Here is a 24066-nt window from a genome sequence, read left to right as displayed (position 1 = left end):
TTATTATGGCTTGGTGTGATATCTGACTCTGAATTGCGCCTGTGATCAGGCAGTCTTCCTGGCTTTTCACTTTGGCTTTCCACCAGCCAGAAGTTTCTGTGGAAATTGTTCCAAAATTGAAAGTTTTCTGGAATAAATTCCCATACTTCCTTTTTCCATGGGAAAAAAAATTCCATTCTAAAATTTGATTGGCTGACATCCAGACTAGCATTGCACATGTGCAGCAATGTGAATTCCACTACCTCTGCACTGTTGTTTTGGTGGGGGAAGGTTCAATTTTTGCGAATCTTCCTTCCCCTCTGACGCCCATAGTGCATTACAAAAATAGGTCTGTGAAGGTTGCATGACGCTCAGGGGCATATTTTGGTGACGCACAGTGGGCTTCAGAGGGAAGGGAAGATTGGTTATAATCACCCCTTCCTCCACGCAAGCAGTGGCACAACAGTAGTCTGGACTTGTACTGCTGCACATGTGCAGTACAAGTCCAGATGTCTAGCATTGTTTCAGAAAATTATTTAGTGACGATTGCATTGATGCAAGAGTGTATATATGTTTTATTGATTTATTGAATATGCCAATAAAAATTCTTTTCACATAAAGCTTTGAATTTGCTTCAGTAAGACAATTAAAGCACATGAAGTAGTGATTTAATTAGTTCCACCCTCCACTTTCCCATCAAATATGTCAGTTCAACTACTTGAAAAGATTCAAAATACAGTATTGGAAATTAATGTGGTGGCCTTGTTGGGCTTTTTTATTTTTTAAAAACTCTATAAATAGATCAAATAACATGCCGAATGTAATTCCAATCTATTTAGGGCATCAGGAAAATTTGAAGTTTTTTTTTTAAGGGGGGGCAAATTAATATGAATTTTATGCAGACAAGGGGAAAAATTGCATGGTTAATTTTTCTGGAAAATTTCCCAGAAAACTCACATATCTGCCACCATGCTCTTCTTTAATATAGCTGCTTCGTTTCTTTCCATGGTTACCAGAATCCTCTGGTTTCCATACCTTATTAGATTTTAATTTGATAAGGACCTGCAGGGGTGAGCCAAAGGCCCAACATTCCCAGATTCTAGAAATCTGCAGTAATTTGTTTTATTTTTTTTAATGCCTTAGCACACTTCACAGAAATAGAATGACCAATTCTTGCATACCATTCGAAGAAACCAAGCAACATAGTCCAGCCTGTTGCCCCAAACCATGACTGTCTATTCACTGCCTTCCCTACAACATCTGAACTTTAAATGGATTTGAGTGGGGAAAGCGCAATAGTAAAGCCTTTTGCTTCTCTTAATGGCTGTGTGCATGTTTTCTTTGCTTGACAGAGCCCCACCTCAGATAAAACGTCCCAATCGAGAAGTGAAACCCCTTAGAAGAGAATCCCCAGGATTGCAACGGGGACCTGTGGGCAGAGCTCAGCCAATATCAAAAAATGAGAAACCTGCTAGCAGCCGCGAGAGGGAATCTAAAGCGAAAGGAAAAGACGAAAAGGTAAGAAAAGGAACCAGGTGGAAGCAGAGAGATGTCTTTTCTCTCCCAGAAAAGAACTCCACCTTGATCTTAAATATCTTCACTGGTATATCTGCCTATGTTGTGCATAGTACGTGAAATAGTTCTCTCTGGGGTCAGCTTTACATAAGATGATATTGTTTACTGTATGAAATGAATGCACACATGTAAAAATATCCCCTCTATTAATATTTGCAACTGCCTCAACTACTGAGCATCTGAATGTTAAAGAAACAGGTTGTGAGAGATGCAGCTGGCACAGGAAACATGCATAGGATTGCACATGCTCGCTGTATATTGTGCGGAATGGAGAGTGCTGGCAAGGTTGTGCTCGGAAAGGCATTTACCTGAACATTTGCTCCTTATCGCATTCAAGATTGCTGGAAACAATAACATTGTTTGTTTATTTATTTAATGCATTTCTATACTGCCTCAACTCATGCCACTACTACTACAACAATATTTATATACCACTCGTCAACCAAAGTTCTAAAAGTGGTTTACACAGAAAAATAAATAATACATAAAGAAGATGGTCCCTTGTCCTCAAAGGGCTCACAAGCTAAAAAGAAACATAAGGCACATACCAGCAACAGCCACTGAAGGGATGCTGTGCTGGGGTAGGATAGGGCCAGTTGCTCTCCCCCTGCTAGATATAAGAGAATCACCACTTTGAAAGATGCTTCTTTGCTTAGTTAGCAGGGGTGATCCTAAGCCTCTAGGTGGTTTATATCCTAAATTTAGGATGTAAGTCCATTTAACTAATTTTGAGTAGAGTAATACATACTGATGAGGCCAGAACTCTTTTAAACTAGCTGGCACAAGCAGACGATCTCTTATCTGCCAGACTTCTTAAAGTGCAGTTGCACAAATTTTAGAAATCGTTCATTATAGCAACTGTGGCAAGTGGAATTCTGGGATATTCTTGAAATGAAAAAACCTACAGATAAGGTGAAAGGAAGGAAAAAGAAAAAATTACTTTCTTGAAATGTGCTTACCTCTTATGAATTTCAGTGAGGCAAATTCTTCCAGTCTACCTAAAGCCATTAAATACCAAATAATCTTTTGATACAAAGCTTTGTTTTTTACTTGGGAACATCAGTTATCCATATTAATCAGCTGAGCTTTTCTTTGTTCTTTTCACAGTGTTGTTTGTATCTGAAAAGTGGTGACAGAGTTTAATGTGTACAAGCATGTTTCTAATGGTCTCTGTGCAAAGACTGTAGATATGGTAGACTTCTTTATGGGAAACTTGTAAAAGGATATTTACTCATTTCTGCTCCTGTTTTTGTATCAGTGATCTGTGTTCCTAGGTAATCAGTATTGTCATAAAATATTGTGTGTGTGTTTAACAGTTAAAACAAAATTGCATACAATTTCCAGTGTGAAATAGTGAATAATGCGTCGGTTTGGACTAGGAGGGCCTTGGTTCAAATGCTCATTCTGGCTTCAGCCCTGAAGCTCACCAGGGGACCTTAAGCTAGTCATGACCTCACAGCCTAACCTGCTTCACAGGGTGGTTGTGAAGATACAATGAGAGTCCCATGTTTACCACCCTAAGCACCTCAAGTGATATACAGATAAAATGGATTAATAAACTAGTTTGTGGTGTGTATACATGGCAAAATAGACACTTCCATCACACATGACATGCATGTGAATTCACCTATGTAGAAGTGATATCTGTGTGTAAGAAGTTTATAGAAGCAGCAGCTCTTAGTAAAAATGTTGTAGAATCTTGTGCTGAATAAATCAGCAGCGCCAAGGTGAAAGCAAGGAATGTGACCATGAGTATGAATAAAATCTAGCTAGAAGAAAATGTACTTTGAAAACTAGATGCATACTCACCAACTGCTTGTTTGGAAACAGTGGTTGTCTTAACACCTTGACTTTGTGGTAGGGGAAAATTCAGGCAGAGAGAGGAGGGGGATTTCCTTTTTTGATCCCTCTCCATCGGTCACCAGATATTCATGAACACAAGATATTGCACATCAGTGTGCATTTGTGCTCACACACACACACGTACTCACATGAACATGTTCCTTCTTGCTCATGTGCAGAGATGAGTGTTCTTTCTCTCACACCTGCACACGCATACAGGTGATTTCCCTTCCTCACTCTTGTGCTCCCCACTCCTTTTCCTCCACCTGGTGCCCTGCTCATCTGCTGCCAACTGCTCTCTTCCCACCTCACCCCCAGATTTACTGGACTCTGGGGAGTTCCGTCACCTCATCCTAAGTTCTCTCGGTACAAGGTGGCAAGGCTCCTTTGCCTAGCGGCTCCATTGAACTCTGGAGGGAGAGAGAGAGAGACATTGAGGATGCTGATTGCCATCCTGAGAGCACCTGAGAGATAGAGATGGCTGTCCCATAACTGTCCCACACAGGTGTTCATGCTTCTATTTGGAGAAGACAATTGCTGCTCCCTAGAGGCCCACAGCCAGCATGTGTGCAACAAGGGATATTCCCCAGCAGCATGAGAGAAGCACACATGTACATACCTTCAGCCAAGGTGGTTCTGGAGGAGGTAGGGAGTGATTATCTCCCTGCCTATCCCCCCTACCTATCTTTTTCTGCAGGGGTTGTGTGTCTTTCCTACTCTGCAGATCTTCGCCCTTCAACCCCCCACCCCCATTTGTATATATCAGGACCCATTGGTGTTCCTGACACTGAGTTACTAAGCGGCAAACTAAATTTGACTGTAGAAGATACCTTTGCTTAAACTTGGGGCTACATTTCACATGTAAAGCAAACCTGCTATCCACCTGCCACAGGTGTTATTTCCCAGGGGTGTTATTCTACTCATTCAAATGCGGATACTGGAATTTGCCACTCCCTTGTATGTCTAGCTGCTTACTGACAGCTGGAGTCATATTTTGAGCTTTCAGCTAGGAGCGGGGGGAGAGAGGGGTACAGAATCATCAGCACTTGCAGCCACTTCTAGGTGGGTATGTGGTTTTGACCGTTGGCTGGCCTCTGGGCCCACCCACTCTCGTCAAAACAACTTCTGTGACATCACAGTGATTCTCCCTGGGGAGGTATACAGTAGGGGCTGCTGAAACTTCTAGGGTAGTGCTAAAGTGAAGTGTAATGACTAGGGGTCTATAGCCCACAAAGCCTTATTTGTAATACCAATACGACAAGTATTTATAGAAGTGTCCATTTATGCTTTCTGAGGTTTCTGGTGGGATGCATTATAGGACTTGAGCGTGGTTTAAGCCTGTGCTGCAATGCCTTGTGGAAGAGTTGTTTTCTCTGGGAATATAATGCTACTTGTAATGCTAAAACAAGAGCCGCCGTATGAAGAATTTCTGCTTACCTTTCAGTTGGGTATTTTATTCAAACCGTTTGGTCACTAGGTGGCAGAAAGAAAATAGCTTATGCTTGAGATTGCAAAACTGAATTTTGCAATCCTTCTGTGAGCTTGCATGGCCTGGGCAGCTGCACAGACACCATGGGGAGGTGCATCAGTGGACTGTGTTCTGCCCATTGAACTGCTCCGGGACAAAGATGATGAAGAGACAGTCCAGATGAGAAGACTGTATGCCACCCTGGGCGGATTGAACAGTCTCCTCCCGTTTTCTTGGACCTGTGAAGGTTCAGCATCATTTTAATATGGTTTCCTGGAACGTCTAAATGATGTTATCATCTTGACTTTCCAATGCAAAAGAAAAATGGATGGGAGACTTCTGAATAGGTTTGCTTTTAGTCACATTTTTAAAAGGTGGAATTGGAAAGAAACCAGAAAAGGCACACTCTGCTCCCGAAGGGAACAAATAGGTACACGAGAAGCACCTTCAATTACCACATACGCATCTTCCTGTTCCCCTGTCCTTGTTCTCTCATTTGGCTAGGCCTCTCAGTCCCCAGCTGTATGTGTACTCTTTTTCATTAATTGCTTCTCTCAAGCAGCTGGAATACATAGGCAGCAAATTGCCTCCTCATTTTGCATAGCTGGGCTTAAAAAAAAAACACCCCAAAACAACCCACGCAGCTGCTTTTCAGCACCACTGAGCAGCATCGGCAAACTAGAAGGCCCTTTCTAAAATATTTGTAGGAACAGTGTGTACTGTGCTGGTTAGAAAGCAAAATGAAGAGACCACTGATATGGTGATGATTGAGCCCTGTGCAATCAATTTGGGTCGGGGGCTGTATGCATCACTTAGTATCTTTATCATGTTTTTTATCCTGCCCTTCCTCCAAGGAGAACAGGGCAGTGTACATGATTCCTTCAACTGCCCATGTTAACCTCAAAACAACCCTGTGGGGTAGGTTAGGCAGAGAGATAGTGACTGGTCCAAGCTCACCAGTGAACTTAATGACAGAGTAGGGATTTGAACCCAGGCCTTCTCAGTCGTAGTTTTGCACTCCAAACCACTATATACCATGCTGCATTGCAATGGAGCACTCTCAGAAATAGGTTTTGTTGCTTTAGGGTACTCACGGAGTTGTTGATATCATTGACACTTATAATCCTTGTTTCCTTCAGAAAGCTCAGAGCAGCTTACATGTGGCTCCCAATGGTCTCTCATCCAAGCACTGACTAGGTCCAGAACTCCTGAGCTTCATTAGTGCTATAGGAGCCGGTGCTCCCAGACCATTCACTGAGGTCTCCTGGTCACAGCTGCCTGCCACTGGGGACTGGGAGGAATCTGTTCCGCAGTTCCTATATCTGCCAGCATTCTTACTGGCATGGGTTGGGGCTTGTGCAGAGGCCTCGTATTCAGAGTCATGGAAGCTCTTCAGTCCTCCCTTTATATCCGGGGGCATGTTTTTGCTGTTGTAACTCTGCCATTAGCAAACCAGTTTTTCAAGGGGGTTGCTTCATCTTAGGAAGCATTTTGTAAAATCTAAAATTCTTCCCTCAGTGCTAGTGGTAATGCAATGAAGGTTGCACATTTTGTGCTGTTGTCATTAGAATTATTGGGTAGTGCCTGTTTCATCACTGATGTAATCTCCTCACTCTATCACCAAATAGCTAAGTAGTCTTGAAGCTGTTTTAAATATATACATAGACACATAGGAAGCTGCCCTATACCAAGTCAGACCCTTGGTCCATCTAGCTCAGTATTGTCTACACAGACTGGCAGTGGCTTCTCCAAGGTTGCAGGCAGGAGTCCCTCTTAGCCCTATCTTGGAGATGCCATCAAGGAGGGAACATGGAACCTTCTGCATGCAAGTGTACAGATGCTGTTCCCAAAGTGTGCCCCCATGCCCTAAGGGAAATATCTTACAGTGCTCACATGTGGTCTCCCATTCAAATGCAAACCAAGGTGGACCCTGTTTAGCAAAGGGGACAATTAATGCTTGCTACCACAAGACCAGATCTCCTCCCATATATTCCATATATAGTTCCATATATAGTCCCATAAAGCTCTCCCTTTATCATATATTTGGTAAAGGATGGGCACTTACCTTCCCTATCATAATAATGATATTATGTAGCCTTTTCTTAAAAACAAAACAAAAGTGGTTGGGTTCTAGCTCTGCATCCCAGCTCTCCCTGAAAATAGCAGTATCCATACAATCCACTCCAACTTGCAGCACTAATGCTAACTCCAAGACTTTAAATATATTTTTCTTTGAATGATATGCATGTATCCCCATGTTGCTATTGTAATGTGTTAAGGATGTTGAGAATTTTCAGTTAGCAACCCCAGTGGTAGCTTACATTCTGTGCAGTGTCTCACCTATCCAAGAGCAGGGGGCATGTGCTGGTTCAGAGCAACTCAACAGCCTATCCTCACTGCTAGCAAAGGTGGAAAGGCTGTAAGGATTGGGTCCTTGCTGTAGTGACGGTTTTTCCATTGGGAGTGAGAGGAGGAGAATCCTCACTATAGTAATGACACAATCCTTAGTAGCCATGGAGCCTCTCCACCTGCGCCAATAGCAAGGATGAGCTATTGAGTCACATGGAACCAGCGTGTGTGTCCGCTCTTGGATCAGTGTGCACCGAGTGGAATGTCAGCTACTGTTCCCAGGGTTTTAGTAAAATGTGTGTTCATTTATTTTGAGTTGATGTAACTGTGTTTGATTTTTCATCTTAATGTTTTTGCATCAGTGACCCTTGTCTTTGTTATATGTACCTCGTCTCTTCTTTGCTTTTTTGAGTCCATTTAGATGGGCTGGGGCTAAAGTTAGCATTTAATTCTTAAATTAGAGCAGGGCTGCTCAACTTCGGCCCTCCTGTAGATGTTGGCCTACAACTCCCATAATCCCTGGCTATTGGCCACTATGGCTGGGGATTATGGGAGTTGTAGTCTAAAACCAGCTGGGCGGCCAAAGCTGAGCAGGCCTGAGTTAGAGTATGATGGCAGAGGGAATAAGAGCCATGCAGGTGTTCAAGGGAAGAAGAAGAAATGTAGATGTACAATTGTTCTAAACTTTCAATTAATTTATATTACTTTTGATTTGTTTGTTTTCAACACTTTTGAAATGGTCTAGGGAAAGAAGATTTCTCAGGATGGTGCTGGTGATGGAGAAATTCAGAAATTTGATGGAGCAGGATACGACAAAGATCTGGTTGAAGCTCTTGAAAGAGATATTGTGTCAAGGAATCTAAGTATTCATTGGTACGGTGCCAACTTTGTGGAATGATTGATGCTGGAGTTCATATCTGTCTGGGAGACTTGTCCCTTAATCCTAAATGTGTGATGAATGTTTGGCTGTGGTTATTTAGTAGTACTGAAAATGCATCTGGAAAGTGATTACTCTGAACACTGGATATGCTCAATATATATTGATTTCATACATATGATCTCTGATATTCAAAGTAAGTTTTAAGGGTAAGCCTTCATGAACTCTTATAGTGACCATGTGAAAATGCATCGCTGGCAGTGACTAACCAGAAGAGAGATCTTGGGGTTGTGGTGAATAGTTCAATGAAAACCTAGTGAATAGTTCAGTGATTGACCTAGTGTGAAGCAGCTGTGAAAAAGGCAAACTCCATGCTAGGGATCACTAAAGAAAGGGCTTGAAAATACTGTAAGCATTCTTGTGCAACTACAGGATGCCTCATTTATGGGGATATTTGGGCAAGAGGACTCTTGCGCAATCACGTTTTTACTGTGACTAAACCATTCTCTTGAGCTAGCATAACAATGCTTGTTATGCATATGGTTCCTTTCCCAGGATGTCAGCTATCCAGATGTTGGTATAAAGTTGTGGTTGCCGCATTTCAAAAAAGGATATTGTAGAGTTGGAAAATATGTGAAGCACGTTTCCTGATAGGGAAAGCTTGGGACTTCTTAATTCAGAAAAAAAAAAGTCTACTTAAAGGGGACATGATAGAGGTTTATAAAATAGTGCATGGTGTAGAGAAATAGACAGCTGAAAGTAGTCCCCCCACCCCCCCATACTTTTCATAAAGAAGGTCATTAATTATCAGGCTTCTAGCTTTCACCAGAATACTCAATAAAGACATTCCAGCTTGATGATAATACAAGGAAAATAAAATATTGTACTCGCATTTTAAAAATGAGCATTAGCCTTCTAAATCTGAGTTGATTTCACAGGGATGATATAGCAGATCTGGAAGAAGCCAAGAAATTATTAAGGGAAGCAGTAGTTCTTCCAATGTGGATGCCAGATTTTTTCAAAGGGATCCGCCGACCTTGGAAGGTGAGTTTAGAGCTACTCTCTGTCTGCTATTTGTATGTGTGTAATTGTGGGTACAGAGATCTGCCTGTGTTTAAAATTGTAGGGCATATTTATACATCGAGGCTATTCACACATATGTGCAAAACTGGACTAAGGGAGCCCATCCTGTTTTTGCACACGTGTGTGAACTTCTGGGATTGGGACCAATCCCAGCGACTACAGGGCGGCAAATCTGCCTGAGTAGTCTCCCTTTTAAATTGAGGTTAAGGGAGTGAGCGCTCCCTTAACTTCATTTGAGGTTGCAGCTGTGGCTGGTCCACTCGGGGGGGGAGGGGGATCACAATAATGCACCCCACCTAGGGGTGGGGTGATATGCGACAGTGCGTCCCAGCATCCGGACCCTTGGAGCTGCAGGGAGCAGCTGCCAGTTGTCTGGATGGGTGATCCGCCCACCCAGGGAAGCAAGCATGGTCATCTGCGGGGAGGGGAAATGTAGCCTGCTCTCCCCACAGGCCGCGCCGGAGCTCTTCTCACTGATTGTGTGAAGAGCTCGATTTTTTCCTATAATGAGTGCTGCACAAGTTAAGGGACACAATTAAACTTGACATTTTGCATTGGTTTAAACTTGACATTTTGCATTGGTTTAAACACAGATGATCTGTTTATTGAGATGATTCGGTTGGATTGTTGCCGGATTCTTTCCACCAGTCTTTGTCCCCATCAGGGTAGCATTTTCTGCTTAGGCTGGCTCTCTCCTATAGACTCACAAAGTCACCTGGATCCCAGCCTTCTAGTCTTTATAGCTACTGTTGATTGGCTTGGTTATTCTGAGGAATAGCATGTTGACCTTGGCCATCTATATGCTGGTTGTGAGCTGTTGTCTCCTATTGCTTTGTTGGCACATGGCTCCATGGTTTACAGAGAGCCTGAGATAAAAGGGAGGTGGAACAGATACAGCATAGATAATGTCTTACAAACTGAATACCCATTCATATTGCAAACAAGTCTATGTTACAATCTAAAAGTTGGAGAAACTACAAAGATAATGACTCACTTATGGTGGAACTGTCCCTTTTATTTCAGATTTCTGAGACTTAGTATTTGGTCAAATCAGTGTAATCTTTAAATAAGCATTCCCCTCAATTCCTGTGTTACATGCTTGGGATTTTTTTGAAATGACCAGGGATGTATATCTCATAAGAAGCTTATGCACAACATCTTAGTAATAGCAAGAGTGCTTGTGGGTATGTGTGAGAAGAATGAGAAAACTACTTCAGATTTGGGGCGTGATCCATTGAATCCATTAGAATGGGGTTCTGCGCCTGCACGGAAGCCTCTCGGTGTCGAGTTCCACAGCTCCTTTAAGGCGCCTGCGCTCCGCCCCACGTTACCACATGACTATATAAGGCGGGAGGAAGCGCAGGCACCTCAGTTCCTTTGTGACCGCCATGGAGATCGGTACACCGATTTCTGCAGCTCCTCGTTCTGGTTCCTTAGCTATTCTATTCAAATTCTACTGTTTTTCTACGTATATCTGACTACGGACTGCATTTTGACTACGCTTTTGGACTTGCCTTTTAACTGACGACGGATTTGACTGATATTCGGCTTTTCAACATTGGACTGTTTTACTGACCACGTTTGTGAGTACTGGACTGCTTATTTTTGTGACTAAAAAAAAAAAAGGATACCCCAAAGTCTAAAAAGACCTTTAAACGCTGCGAAAAATGTAAAGCAAAATTGCCCTCTCAAGATGCCCATAATCTCTGTTTGTTCTGTTTGGGCGAGGCTCACAACACTACGTCGTGTAAAATTTGCCAGACCTTCTCCAAGCAAACACGGAGAAATCGGGAACTACGTTTGAGGGCTTCACTGTACGATAATGTTTTGACTGCTCCTTCAACTTCTAAGTCACCCCATCATTCTCATGGCTCGAGGGACCTGGTTGCTACCCAGTCTAAAACCTCAAAGCCCACTGAAAGACCCCCACATGCCTTGAAAAGGCAGTGGGATATAATGGCTGCCGCGACTGATCCCATCAAAAGGGCCAAAAAGCTATTGACATTGGGCTCTACTCCCTCACCCAGCTCAGCCCAGGATGTACTGTTTGTCTCTGATTTGAAGCCATCGACGCCGACACGTCCGACGTCAAAACAATCGTCCTCTGGATCGAAGCTGTCGACACCGACGCGCCCAGTGTCGAAGAAGAAGAGAGCTTCTGTATCGAAACCTTCGACAGCGACACAGTCGGCATCTACACCACAGTTTCTCAACCACTGGTCCCTGGACCTCTACCAGTCCCCGAAGGGTTGAGTGCCAGTCCCTGACTGGGAGTCAACCCCCCCCCCAACTGCAATCAAGGCACTCACTTCCTCAATTTTGCACATGGCACGGAAGAGGGAGAGGAGGAGTATCACGGAGGCGTGGGACCCTTCTTGTGCCTTGCCTCCACGTGCTGCTGAGATCTTCCTACAGCTATCTTATTCCCTGTCTTTACAGCTTCAAACTGTATGCAGCGTGGGGGCATCAAGGAAAAGGTCCCCTTTGTGACCTCGCCAGGGGGTGGAACCTCTGGCTGGGATCATGCCGCAGTGAGGGCTAAGTGGCGGAGAGAGAGAGGAGGGCTGACTTAGCTTGGGCTTTGCAGAAAGAGAGTGCAAGTGGACTTTCCTCGGGGGAGGGGGAGCAAGCACGCGTACCAAGGAGGGCTAAGTGGAGAAGGGAGGCGGCGTGGTACGGGGAAGAGGCAAGATACCATTTTGTGTGCATTCATGCAAAAGGGTCATTGGATAAATGGCACTGGAATGAAGTGATCCTGGGGATTTGATGCCCAGCACAGTTCGTGTCCGATCCAAACCGATTTAAAACCAGCTGCCTGTTGCGGCCAAGGCACCTTGAGAGGAAACGCTGTTTCCCTCTTGCATTGGTGGGGTGTTGTGGTCCCTCAGACCCCTATAACCCCCTGGTCTGCACCGCCAGTGGAAGACGGCGGTCCCCTTTATGAACTCGTCGGGTGCGGGGGACAACCTCTGGCCAGGATCATGCCACGGTGAGGGCTAAGCAGAGGAGGGAGGAGGACTGCCTTGGCTCACCTTGCAGGTACGCGCGGGCAGCATGTGGGACCACGTGAGCTGCGTGGCCCCAAAGGCATGCTGGTGTGATTGGCGCACATAGGGGAGTTGGGAGGGGGGCACAGAAGCACGCGTTGTAAGAGAGGATGGGGGAACACCTGCTACACTCTGGTACACAAGGACAGTGGCGGCAGCTCTTGGACCGAGGTGACCTTCTGAGCGCGGTCTGGTGCACCATTGCCTCACCCACCCTGAACAGTGCCTCGTCTCCCCAGCAAGGAAGATGAGGCATCCACCACTACAATGCCCCATGCCCTCCGCCATCTCAGAATCACCCCCTTCCCTTTAATGCCAGGTCTCCATCGCTCTTCTTCACATTTTCTTTCACCGTTAAAAAAACCCAAACCCATTCCCAGCACCTGCCATGTAACCATTTTTAAGGAGTTTTGGAGGAGCTGCGCGGATTTCATTAGGTCCGCCTCACAAACTGCACATCTAAGAGCAGGATCCAGATCAAGCCAGGTGATCATGACCAAGCAGCATTGACACAAATGAGAGATGACTAAATTAATTTCAGTGGGTGGTCCTGACTAACGTCGTCTGGATCCGGCTCTGCGACTACACAACTCCTGCTAAAACTCCACCTCCATCATGAGAAGGTTAAACTGTAGACTTCCAGCTCTACTGAACTTGCCCAGCTCTCCTCTCCTCACCTCCTTTTTGCTTTGCTTGACAGCCAGCCTGATGAAGCATTTTGGGGAATTCAAAAGCTTGCTTGTGTGTTGCTTTCATTGGCCCCATGCAGCTTTTGAATTTTTCTAATGGCCCAACATCCCCTCTCCATTGAGTAATCACAAGCACCTCCATCCCCACCCCGCACATACTGGAGACAAATTTGTTCACCCAGTCTTTTAGATTCAGGGGTTCCCAACCCTGGGTCCGCAGATGTTGGTGGACTTCAGCTCCCATAATCCACAGCCATAATGGCCAAATGCCATTGTGGTTGGGGGTTATGGGAGTTTAACTGAGGGACCCAAGGTTGAGAACCCCTAATATTCCATGTTTGCAAAAGATTCCAAATTTAATGATTTTAATGCTTATATTATTTTAATTGTAAACTGCCCAGAGATGCAAGTTTTGGGCAGTATAGAAGTCAGATAGATAGATAGATAGATAGATAGATAGATAGATAAACAAACTTGAAACCTCTTTACTAGCTGCTGGTCCGGGAAACTGCGCATGAAGAATATAGCGGTCCTTGAAACTCTGCACAAAGAATTTAGCAGTCCTTGACTCCAAAAAGGTTGAGAAACACTGATCTATACAATCAACCTCCATGGCGCAGCCTTCGACACCGACTGACACGGAATCGAGACCAAAGATGTTGACTTCGATATCGAGCGGGACAGCATCAAGAGAACCTTCCAATACAATGCGGTCTACTTATGTCTAGGGTCACCCCTCGCTTTAGGGCTCCTATGACATTCACCTTTGAACATAAGAATCTATCCAATAATGAGGGAGAATCATTGGATCCGAGCACAGCTCAGTCTCTTCTGAACATGCTGGAATCCAATACTACCACACCATCTACCTTTAAAGGTTTTCCACGCTCGGAAGAGGAAGCTCCTCCCGAACTTGTGGGTTCCGCATCACAAGTACTAACTGCAACCCAGCTTACTGCTCCTACACCATGGCACACCTGTGGATTTAGCCATGCGGTTTCTCCATCAAATGAAAGGGCTTTGCCTCGCACATCATCTCCCTGCTTGGACTATGATTTTGATGAAAGCAGGGTTTGGCGCATGAATGTATTACCAATTCGTAATCTCTCAGCAGGTGATGCACCTTCTGCCCCGAATCTGAAACAACATTCTTCCATAGCTACGCAGACTGGAGTGGCATTACAGCATTCTTCCATCACGACGCAGACTTGGGTGCCATTGTCTACAACACATACACAAACTTCCATGCTACAGCTATCTTCCAAAGCCGTACAAACGGAGGAATACACCCCATCTAGCCCACTGCATCAGCCGGTAACACCCATACCTCCAGAGCCACACTCTCCATCGCTGCATGAGACAGAGGACAGTCACCATGGGTCCTCAGATTTTGAATCTGACGTCGAAACCATACAGGCGGATCCCTCGCCGGATGTGGCTACACCTTCACATGTCTCCCCAACGGAAGAGCTGAAAGCTTATCATCTCCATGTCAAGAACATGGCTGCAGCCTTAGGCCTGGACTTGGCCTCTCAAGTTAAAACAATTGATGACTCAGTATATAATTTCATGGCCCGGTCTCAATCGGCCCAACCAGTCGCCCTGCCTCTTCTGCCAATTATTTCAAACGCTGCTCAATGTGCATGGGTAGTTCCTCACACTTCCATTCTGACATCTAAAAGACTAGAAGGTCTCTACCGAGTACAAGAGCAGGACAACACATACCTTTTAAAGCACCCAATACCCAATTCTTTAGTTATTGACTGTGCTACCACTTCGCGTTCTGGAAGATGTCATACTACACCCGCTGACAAAGAAGGCAGGAAACTGGACGTATTAGGCAGAAAATTGTATTCAACTTCTTGTCTCACGGTTAAAGTGGCCAATTATTTGGCCTGTATGGCGAAATATAGTTACTGCCTTTGGGAAAACCTAGAAAAGGACCTGGACACGCTCTCACTCGAACAACTAAAAGCCCAGTTCAGGAAGACTCTGCAAAGGTAGGGGATCTGACCTGTCAACAGCTAAGCACAGCTAAACACTTGGCTGAGTCAGAATCTCAATCAATTACAGCAGCAATTACTTTAAGACGTCATGCTTGGCTACACTCAGCCGCTTTACAACAAGATATGAAGCCGCTTTACAACAAGATATGAAGGATATGATTGAAGGTCTGCCTTTTGATGGCAAAGGCTTATTCTCTGAAGAGACTGATGCAACTATGGAAAAGATGAAAAAATCCAAGTTCACCACGGAAACTTTCACCTCAACTTCCTCTGCCTCCACATCATATACGATGAAACAGATAAATTTATTTCATCCCCGTACGAGCTATAGACCACAGGAAAGAAGGGACTACCATAAAACCTATCAACCCTTTTCAAAACGGACCACACAACAAAAGGACAAATACCCCTCTGCCCAACGCAACAAACAGGGAGAGGGCAACAAACAGCGTCTTTGAGATTCAGGACAGCCCATCTCACACCCAAACATCTGTTCAACTGCTTCTTCTGACCCCACACATCAACTGGGAGGAGACATTGTCAGCCTACAACATCCATGTGCTAACTCCAATAACCAACACCAACACCAGATTGGCAAGTCATGCGTAAGCATGGCGCCACATAACATCAGATTGCTGGGTCTTGAAGATTGTCACGTCAGGCTATGCGATAGAGTTCAAGACTTGACCACAATTTCGGGGCCGACGTTTCACAAAGGCAACTCCTGCCTTGCTGCAAGAAGCACAAGAACTCCTACAAAAGAAAGCAATAGCATGGGTGCAATGGGCCCACCAGCAGGAGGGGTTCTACTCCCGTTACTTCCAAGTCCCGAAGAAGCATGGCGGACTCCGGCCAATAATGGACCTGAGATGTCTCAACAAGTTCGTACAAGTGAAAAAGTATCGGATGACAACGTTACAAGACATCCTACCACTTCTGTTTCAGGAGCGCTGGCTTGTGACGTTAGATCTAAAAGATGCTTATTTTCATATAGGAATCCACCCTTCCTACCAGAAGTACCTAAGATTCACCGTAGGCACCTCAATCTACCAATACCAAGTCCTGCCCTTTGGACTCTGCATGGCCCTTCGTGTATTTACCAAATGCATGGCGGTGGTAGTGGCCCATCTCAGAACGAAAGGCCTGAAGATATACCTGTTTCTCGATGACTGGCTCCTGACATCGCGAGACAAAGAAGAGTTACTTTCGCAGATAAAGTATATGTTATACCTCCTCAAGGACTTGGGGATCCAGATAAACTGGAAAAAATCTCATCTGACCCCAATGTCCACCATATCTTACATGGGGCAGTGTTGGACACAGATGCGGGATGGGGCTTCTTGCCGGAGGACTGCTATCAGACTATTACAAGTCTGGTTCATCAATTTCAAACTTCCCCACTACAGCCAGCACAACAAATCCAACGCTTACTGGGTCTGATGGCCTCATGGAACTCTACAGTTCGTTACACACGGCTGAAGATGAGGAAGCTTCAACTTTGGTTCCTGTCCTCCTCCCATTCGCACAGAGACGATCCCACAAACAACTTGTTGATACCTCTGTCAATTCTAAGGTGCCTCTCTTGGTGGACTCGGAGTACCAATGTACTAAGGGGGATCCCATTTCGATTACAGCCCCCATCAGTGTGGTTAACGACCGATGCTTCACTCAGAGGTTGGGGAAGTAGTTGCAATTCAAGAGTAGCGCAAGGTCTGTGGACAAGGACCCAGCGGCTGCTTCACATAAACTTCCTGGAACTTCTTGCAGTTTTCCAAGCCATGAAGGCCTTCCTCCCGATGCTCAGAGGTTGGGTAGTACAATTGCAGTTGGACAACACCACTGCAATTGCCTACATCAACCGTCAAGTGGGGACAGTGTCTAGATCTCTTTGTGGGCTCAGCATTCAGATTTGTCATTAGTGCATCAAGAACAGCATCACCTCTATAGGCCTACACATCAAGGGAACGGACAACGTTCTGGCGGATGACCTAAGCCGTATGTTCTCGATGGACACCCGTCATGAGTGGGAACTAAACAACCTCTACTTGTGGCCGATATTCAACCTCTGGGAGTCTCCGGAGATAGACTTATTTGCTACAGCACAAAATGTAAAGTGCAGACACTACTGCTCAAGAGCGGTCTGCGACCCCTCCTCCATTGAGGATGTGTTCCAGATAGACTGGTCACTGTACCTGAGTTACATGTTCCCGCCATTGCCCTTCGTGAGCAGGGTAGTGGCAAAGATTCTAGAAGAACCTCCACAATGCATTCTGATTACACCGTGGTGGCCCCGCCAAGTATGGTTTCCACATCTACTCAAACTCTCTTCTCACACCTACAAGAGACTTCCTGCCTATCCAGACCTGTTACTACAGAAAGACGGCCTGGTGCTGCACCCAGGGGTCCTAACCCTACAACTCACTGCGTGGAGGATCGGCTCTTGAGTAAATGAATGGAAACCCTACACTAGGAAGAATTATGCAGGCAGTTGGAAGCGATTCGCCACCTATGCTGCGAAACATGGCTTCAGTCCATTAAGAGCATCAATACGTCAGATCCTTCTCTAGCTTACTACACTTAAAACCACAAACCTTTCTCACGTCTCTATAAAGGTACACCTGGCTGCACTGTCCACTAAACATCCAGGATGGGATGGCAAAATGGTTTTTTCTCACCCTTCCTGCAAAAGCTTCCTGAAGGGTCCCTCTAATCTATATCCTCCTGTTCGACAACCGATAGAACCATGCAGCATATCCTTAGTCCTTTCAGCTTAAACAGAGCCTCCTTTCGAACCTCTTAGGATGGCTAATATAAAGTTAACGCCCCTAAAGACTGCGTTCTTGGTAGCTATTACTACGGCCTGTAGAGTGAGCGAACTTACAGCTCTACACATGGATGTGCCATATGCCCGTTTTTACCAAGACAAAGTGTTCTTACGCCCTGACATCTCCTTCTTACCAAAGGTAGTGTCAGATTTCCATATCAACCAGAACATTGTACTGCCAGCTTTCTTTAAGTCCCCTACTTCTGCTTTAGAAAATGCCTTACACTCTTTGGATGTCCGCAGGACTCTGTTATATTACCTCTCAAAAACCAAACCGATGAGGAAAACAAAGAAACTCTTTATTTCTTACAAGGGAAAGTCAATGGGACAGGCCTTGTCCCATCAAAGGCTCTCTCATTGGCTAGTGGAAACCATCTTAATGGCCTACACGTTGCAAAAAGTTGATCCCCCTAGGTCCATTAAAGCACATTCGACTAGGGCCTATGGGAGCTCGGCGGCACACCTATCTGGCATATCTTTCCATGACATTTGTAAGGCCGCTACTTGGTCTTCTGAACAGCCCTTTGTGAGGCATTATGCTATTGACTTGCGTTCTGCATCGGAGGCAAATTTTGAGAGAGGTGTTCTCATAAGGGCGTTGCAATAATTCTACTGCTCCCTCCTCCTTTATGGAGCTAACTAAACACCCATTCTAATGGATTCAATGGATCACGCCCCAGATAAACAGGTTGCTCACCTGTAACTGATGATCTGGTAGTGATCTGTTGACATCCATTTGACCCTCCCGAACCTCCCCTCTGCAGTAGTACTATTTCTACAGTAGAACCTACCTGCTACATCAGATGTTACGACTGCCTCGGCTGTCTCCAAGGAACCGAGGTGCCTGCGCTTCCTCCCACCTTAAATAGCCACGTGGTCATGTGGGGCGGGGTGCAGGAGCCTTAAAGGAGCTGTGGAACTCGACACCGAGAGGCTTCCGCGCAGGCGCAGAACCCCATTCTAATGGATGTCAATGGATCACTACCAGATCATCAGTTACAGGTAAAGACTTGATACAACAGACTCTAGGGCCACGATATTCCAGATAAAACAATTCAGTAAATAAGATGAGCCAAAGGCACAGCAAACCCAAAATCTTTTCATGCTATTTTGTATCAGTTCTTAGACTGTCTGGATGAATCTCTCCAGATGCCGATGCCACTCAGAGCTGCAGGAAGCAGCACTGCAGTCCACGCAGCTGTTCTTAAAATGAGTGCTGGGTGGGGTGTGTGTGTGTACAGCAGCAGGGTGGGGGCAAGCAGGTAATGAGCTCCTTACCTACATTTTTAAGGTAACCCTCCCAGCCAGGGAGTGCACAAACAGCTTGTGTAGAGCCTTACTTGCCAGCTAGTTCTTGTGCTCTGGGAATGAAAATTACATCTTGTCTGTCCTCTCCTGCCTCCCTTGCAGTCCCAGGAAAGTGAGAGGGGTGAGCAGGAAAGGGTATGTGTGGTAGACATTTCTGCTACCTGTTATATGATTAGCCAAGAGAGTTTACTAGCACAGTGATAGGACCTGGCATATATTTGGGGAATTGTGAAACTAAGTGCAGAATTCTTAAACAATAAACCCCAGAACCAAGAAGAATGTGGAATATGCATTTCCCCTTCTCTTGACCTCTAATTGTGCTACAGGGGTGAAAGGATTATGTTTCATCATTGCTCAGACAGCAGAAATTAACAGGTTTTTAGTTTTGGTGGTTGAGGACAATGATTCAGAGGATGGCCTGCCAGCTTCACTGTTGTATGTTCAGACTTCCTTGAGAAAAATTCTCAGGGCAGCTGCTTTTATTTTCAAAATAGGCAGTGTGAAAAAGACAGCTCTCTTCCAGTTGAGCACAAGCATGGGTGGATATTTTTTGAGTTATCATTTTCTGGACATCAGAGAGTTGCTTCTTTTGCTGCCTTTGAAGTGTTCTTTGAGTCAAGAAAGGCCAGACTCTCGTTGTGCTTCCCACTGTTCAACTAGCTATTGTTACATCAGCAAGAAATAATCCTGCTGTGATTCCATCAAAACGTCTGCCCCCTGCAGTGCGCTTGAGCTTCCGAGTGGAAAACTCTAGATTTGACAGAGCCAAAGACAGGACAATTTTGTGCAAAGCATTTTAACTAGCCATTCATCATGGGACTGATAATTCTCATAGAGAGAAGGAGTCAGGTGTTACATACCCACCTTTCTAATCTGTTTAGCTCTGAAAAATTAGGCCGCTTAGGGTGGAGCAGTGTAACATAGAGGTTAGGATTTGTGTTCCTGTATATCTATGCCTTTTAGGACCAAAAGATCTAGGATACAAGAGATGTGTGATCAGGTCGCCCATTATTTTAATAACTTAAAAGCAGCCATTGACTCCCTGAATTGGATTGGGGCAGCGGCATTGGGGGAGCAGAATTTAAACTCCTTTTCTTCATGCCATTTCCTCGGTCTAAACCATGCCCCAAGCTGCTATAAGAAAACATACATATTTTCTTCACTGAGCAAATAGCATCTAGACTTCTAGAGGGTGCATTTACATGAAGGGGAGGAGGGGTTAAACGTGCCCAGTGCCATTGCCCTAATCCAATTTGGGATCCCTCGCAGCAGCTCTTTAAGTAAAAATATAAAGGTCAAGAGATCAGAGTATTGATCTCCTGCATCTTGTCTGCCTTGACCCTGCAGTCTGGGTTTATCTTCTCTGGCATATCAGAGAAGTAGCCATGCAATGGACACTCTATGGATGCGAAAGCTGGACTTTGAACAAGCAAGACAGAAAAAGCACTGACCCTTTTGAACTTTGGTGCTGGAGAACACTTTTGAAGATACCAGGGACAGCCAGGAAAACAAACAAATGGATCATAGAAGAAATCAATCCAGAATTTTCACTTGAATGACCAGGCTCAAACTATCATACTTTGGACACCTTATGGGAAGATCCAGCTCCCTTGAGAAGTCCATAATGCTGGGGAAAGTTGAAGGAAATAGAAGACGAGGGCGACCAGCAGCAAGGTGGATGGACTCTATTACGACAGCAATAAATGCACCACTGAGAGACATTAAAGGCCAAGTTGAAGACAGATAATCCTGGAGAGAATCTATGTATGTGATTGCTAAGAGTCAACGTCGACTTGAGGGCACTTAATCAATCAATCAGCCATTGAAAGCAGCAAGGTTGTAGCGGAGTAGCAATGTGGGTTGTGGCACTTTATAGGCTAACAAGTATACTGTAGCACAACCTGGGTTCCTCCAGATGTTGCTGAACTACAACTCCCAACATTTCCAGCTACAATTTATTGTAGTTGGGGGTGATGGGAGTTGTAGTTCAACAACATCTGGAGGAACCCAGATTGGAACCACTGCTGTAGCATAAAGTTCTGTGAGCCAGAACCCATTTGTCAGGCATTTCATGACCTTGTGGATAATTAAATCCAGTGGTTATGCTTGCTATTCAGCCTGAAGATATGGACAGGCTAGTTAGACTCTTGAGGCCACCCAATCCTGAAGTGAGCCTTGTAGGCCTTGCTCTCTGATCCAGTGCTGCCTTGGATTCAGTTGGCAGGTATCAGAGATGGCCTTTTTGGTGGTGGTGTTGCAGCTTTGGAATTTGTTTCCCGTGAATATTTGTCATTTGTCTTGCACCTGCTTTTAAATGGGCCTTAAAGCCTTTCTTGTTTGAACCGAAAAGCTTTAAACATGATTATTATTTTGTTGTTCTGCTTTTACCATAGCTTTCACTTTGTTATGTCATGCTTTTATGTATTTTAGTGTATTATGACTTTAATTTTTGTTAGTCACTTTGTGCGGATATGTGTAAAGTCAGAGTATAAATGTGCATGTTAATAATAATACAAGTCCTTCTATCTCTCTAGTGGGTTTTTTAAACATTTGATTGCAGCATAATTTCAGCAACATAAGTGCCATTTAAATTCTATGTAGAGAGAATATGAACAGTTGTGATTTAATTACCCATAAATGTACATTGGAGTCTGCATTGGAAATGTCTTTAAATAGCTATAGAGGTAGTAAGAGTTAATGGAAAACATAGACACAGTGATCCCATTATGCCCAAAGAATTGGGGTAGAAACCAATTTTTGAATAATTGCATTTTCGGTTGATTTGTTTTTATAAGTCTTCCCCACATCACTCCTTCAAAGCAATTTCCCCCCCTAAGGAATAAACAAATTTTAATTTGCAGTGTGGATAGCTTTTAACTGGTTATTTTATTGTGATGGTGCTTTATATAAGATATTAATTGCATAAAGTCCATTATGATGTATAGTTCTAATTTTGGCTAATTTGATTACCCAGAAAATACAATGTGGCCTCGGAAATGTCTTGTGTTAGCTTGTAATCTGATCTTATGTTTGCAGTGGAATGCAAGATATGCAAAAACAGCTAAATGCTTGATGGGAGAATATGATGTCAAGCGCTGTCCTTGCAGGGAAGATCTTAGATTATTGCTATGCTTTTCTAGGAGAATACGAGCCAGGCAGTAAGAAAGACACACACTCCTCCACTCAGGAATGCCCAAACTCTGGTTTATGTGCTCCGTGTGACTCTTGAAAAGGTCCAAATATCTGTTGTCAGCAACTGAGCTATGTGAATAAGAGAATGAAAAGAAACATATGGATTCTGTTGTCCTTTTCCCCAGCTCTTTGCCATCTTCCCAGCATCCTAAACAGGTGTTGGGAAGAAGAGGGCAGAAACAGATGAAGGTGGAAGCATTCGTCTTCTGCTTCTGAATGTCTACAGACTGCTTTTCATTTTTCTAAAAAAGTCCACAAAACAGTTTACATAGCAAAATGAAAGAGAACAAGGCTCCCTGTCCCAAAGGGTGCCCTACTTAAAATCATGAAATTCAGGGGAGACACCAGCAGCAGTCGCCAGAGGGACACAATGATGGGTTGGATAGTTATCCTTCTGTTAACTATAAGAGGGCCACCACTTTAAGAGATTCTTCTTTGCCCAGTTAGTAGGGATAGACATTAGCTTGTCATCTGTAAGGGTTGAGGACCATGGGGTAAGCTTGGTAGGGGCAGAGTTCTGGCTTCTGGTGATGCCGGATTGAGAGGGGAGCAGAAGTCGTGAAGCTGGATGTAGGTCTTAGCAGGGGTGGAGCCACCGTTGGGTGAACTGGTTCAAAGAACCCGGGCCGCTGCGCCTCGCGGCCCCAGACATGCCCTCCGCATCTGACGTCAGACGTGGGGGGCATTATTTTACTCTCAAATGGGGCTGCACGACCCAAATTGACCTGTGCTGTGTTGACAGCGTGGCCGGAGTGACTCTCCCTGCTTTTAAAATCATGGCTCCATTTAAAGCTTTAAAGGCAGGGAGAGTTGCTCCGGGCCATGCTGCCCAACGCAGCGCGGGCCGATCTCCATTCCAAAGGGGGCCGCACGATCCTGCTTCGGAGGGAGACCACACCCCTGTGTCTTGTGCGGCCAGTGTTCAGGCCATGGCCACCACCATCCTCCCTCTGCGCCTGGGTCTTAGAATGGAAGAGCAAGTGGTGATCAAGGTCATATTTGTCTTGGATAGCACTTGCTGATATGAAGTTCTTTTTCTGTTTAACTTTTAGGTGTTGATAATTCCTTGTCCTTACCTCCAGGAAGGTAAATGTTATAATAAAGGAAAGGAAAAATTGTGCCGTCGAGTCAGTGTTGACTCCTGGCGACCACAGAGCCCTGTGGTTGTCTTTGGTAGAATCCAGGTGGGGCTTACCATTGCCATCTCCTGCGCAGTATGAGATGATGATGCCTTTCAGCACCTTCCTATATTGCTGCTGCCCGATATAGGAGTTTCCCATACTCTGGGAAACACATCAGCGGGGATTCTAACCAACAGCCTCCTGCTCTCTAGGCAGGTTGCTTCCTGCTGCACCATTATACCTGTCTCTTATATTGATCCCTGAAATCTCAGAGATTCTTTGAACACATGATTGCTTTGTGGTCCTAAAGAGGAAGTATCCTTATAATTTCAGCTGATTTATCTTCATCCTCCTCCTCATTATTTTATTGGCAGGCAAAGAACTATTGCAGATTTTTCTTTGCCTGAAGAAGAGTTGTACATCTCAGAAACTAACTATCCTGTTAGAACAGATGATCTTTTTTTTAAAAAAATCCCAAATAAATTTGAAATATTTTTTATTCCTTTGTGACATACTGAAATGTTCACTTGTTCTTTTATTGCATCCTAAGTGATCATTGGACTGGTCATTAGTTGTAACTGTAGGGGAAAGTGCTTGAAAATCATTTGCTGGCACTTGCTTCTGTGCATAGGATTCACAGAACAAACACGGTTTTCCTGGAATTTTCCAATATCTAATTCTGTGCATAGTGGCCAGTGAATATAAG

The 24066-nt window shown here is 44.6% G+C and overlaps 1 protein-coding gene across 2 annotated transcripts in view; it reads left to right on the top strand.

Annotated features, from left to right (window-relative positions):
- Positions 1–24066, top strand: part of KATNAL1 (katanin catalytic subunit A1 like 1) — a 63630-nt gene that overhangs the window by 16375 nt on the left and 23189 nt on the right. For both annotated transcript variants that reach the window (XM_053310131.1, XM_053310130.1), the window contains exons 4-6: positions 1332–1497; positions 7959–8086; positions 9029–9134. In XM_053310131.1, coding sequence (XP_053166106.1) covers positions 1332–1497; positions 7959–8086; positions 9029–9134 — 400 coding nt within the window. The remainder of the gene's footprint in view (positions 1–1331; positions 1498–7958; positions 8087–9028; positions 9135–24066) is intronic.

The sequence above is a fragment of the Hemicordylus capensis genome, chromosome 3 (assembly GCF_027244095.1).
Source record: "Hemicordylus capensis ecotype Gifberg chromosome 3, rHemCap1.1.pri, whole genome shotgun sequence".
NCBI classification, from domain to species: domain Eukaryota; kingdom Metazoa; phylum Chordata; class Lepidosauria; order Squamata; family Cordylidae; genus Hemicordylus; species Hemicordylus capensis.
Note: the sequence above shows the minus strand (reverse complement) of the source record. Positions and strands in the feature narration are given on the sequence as shown.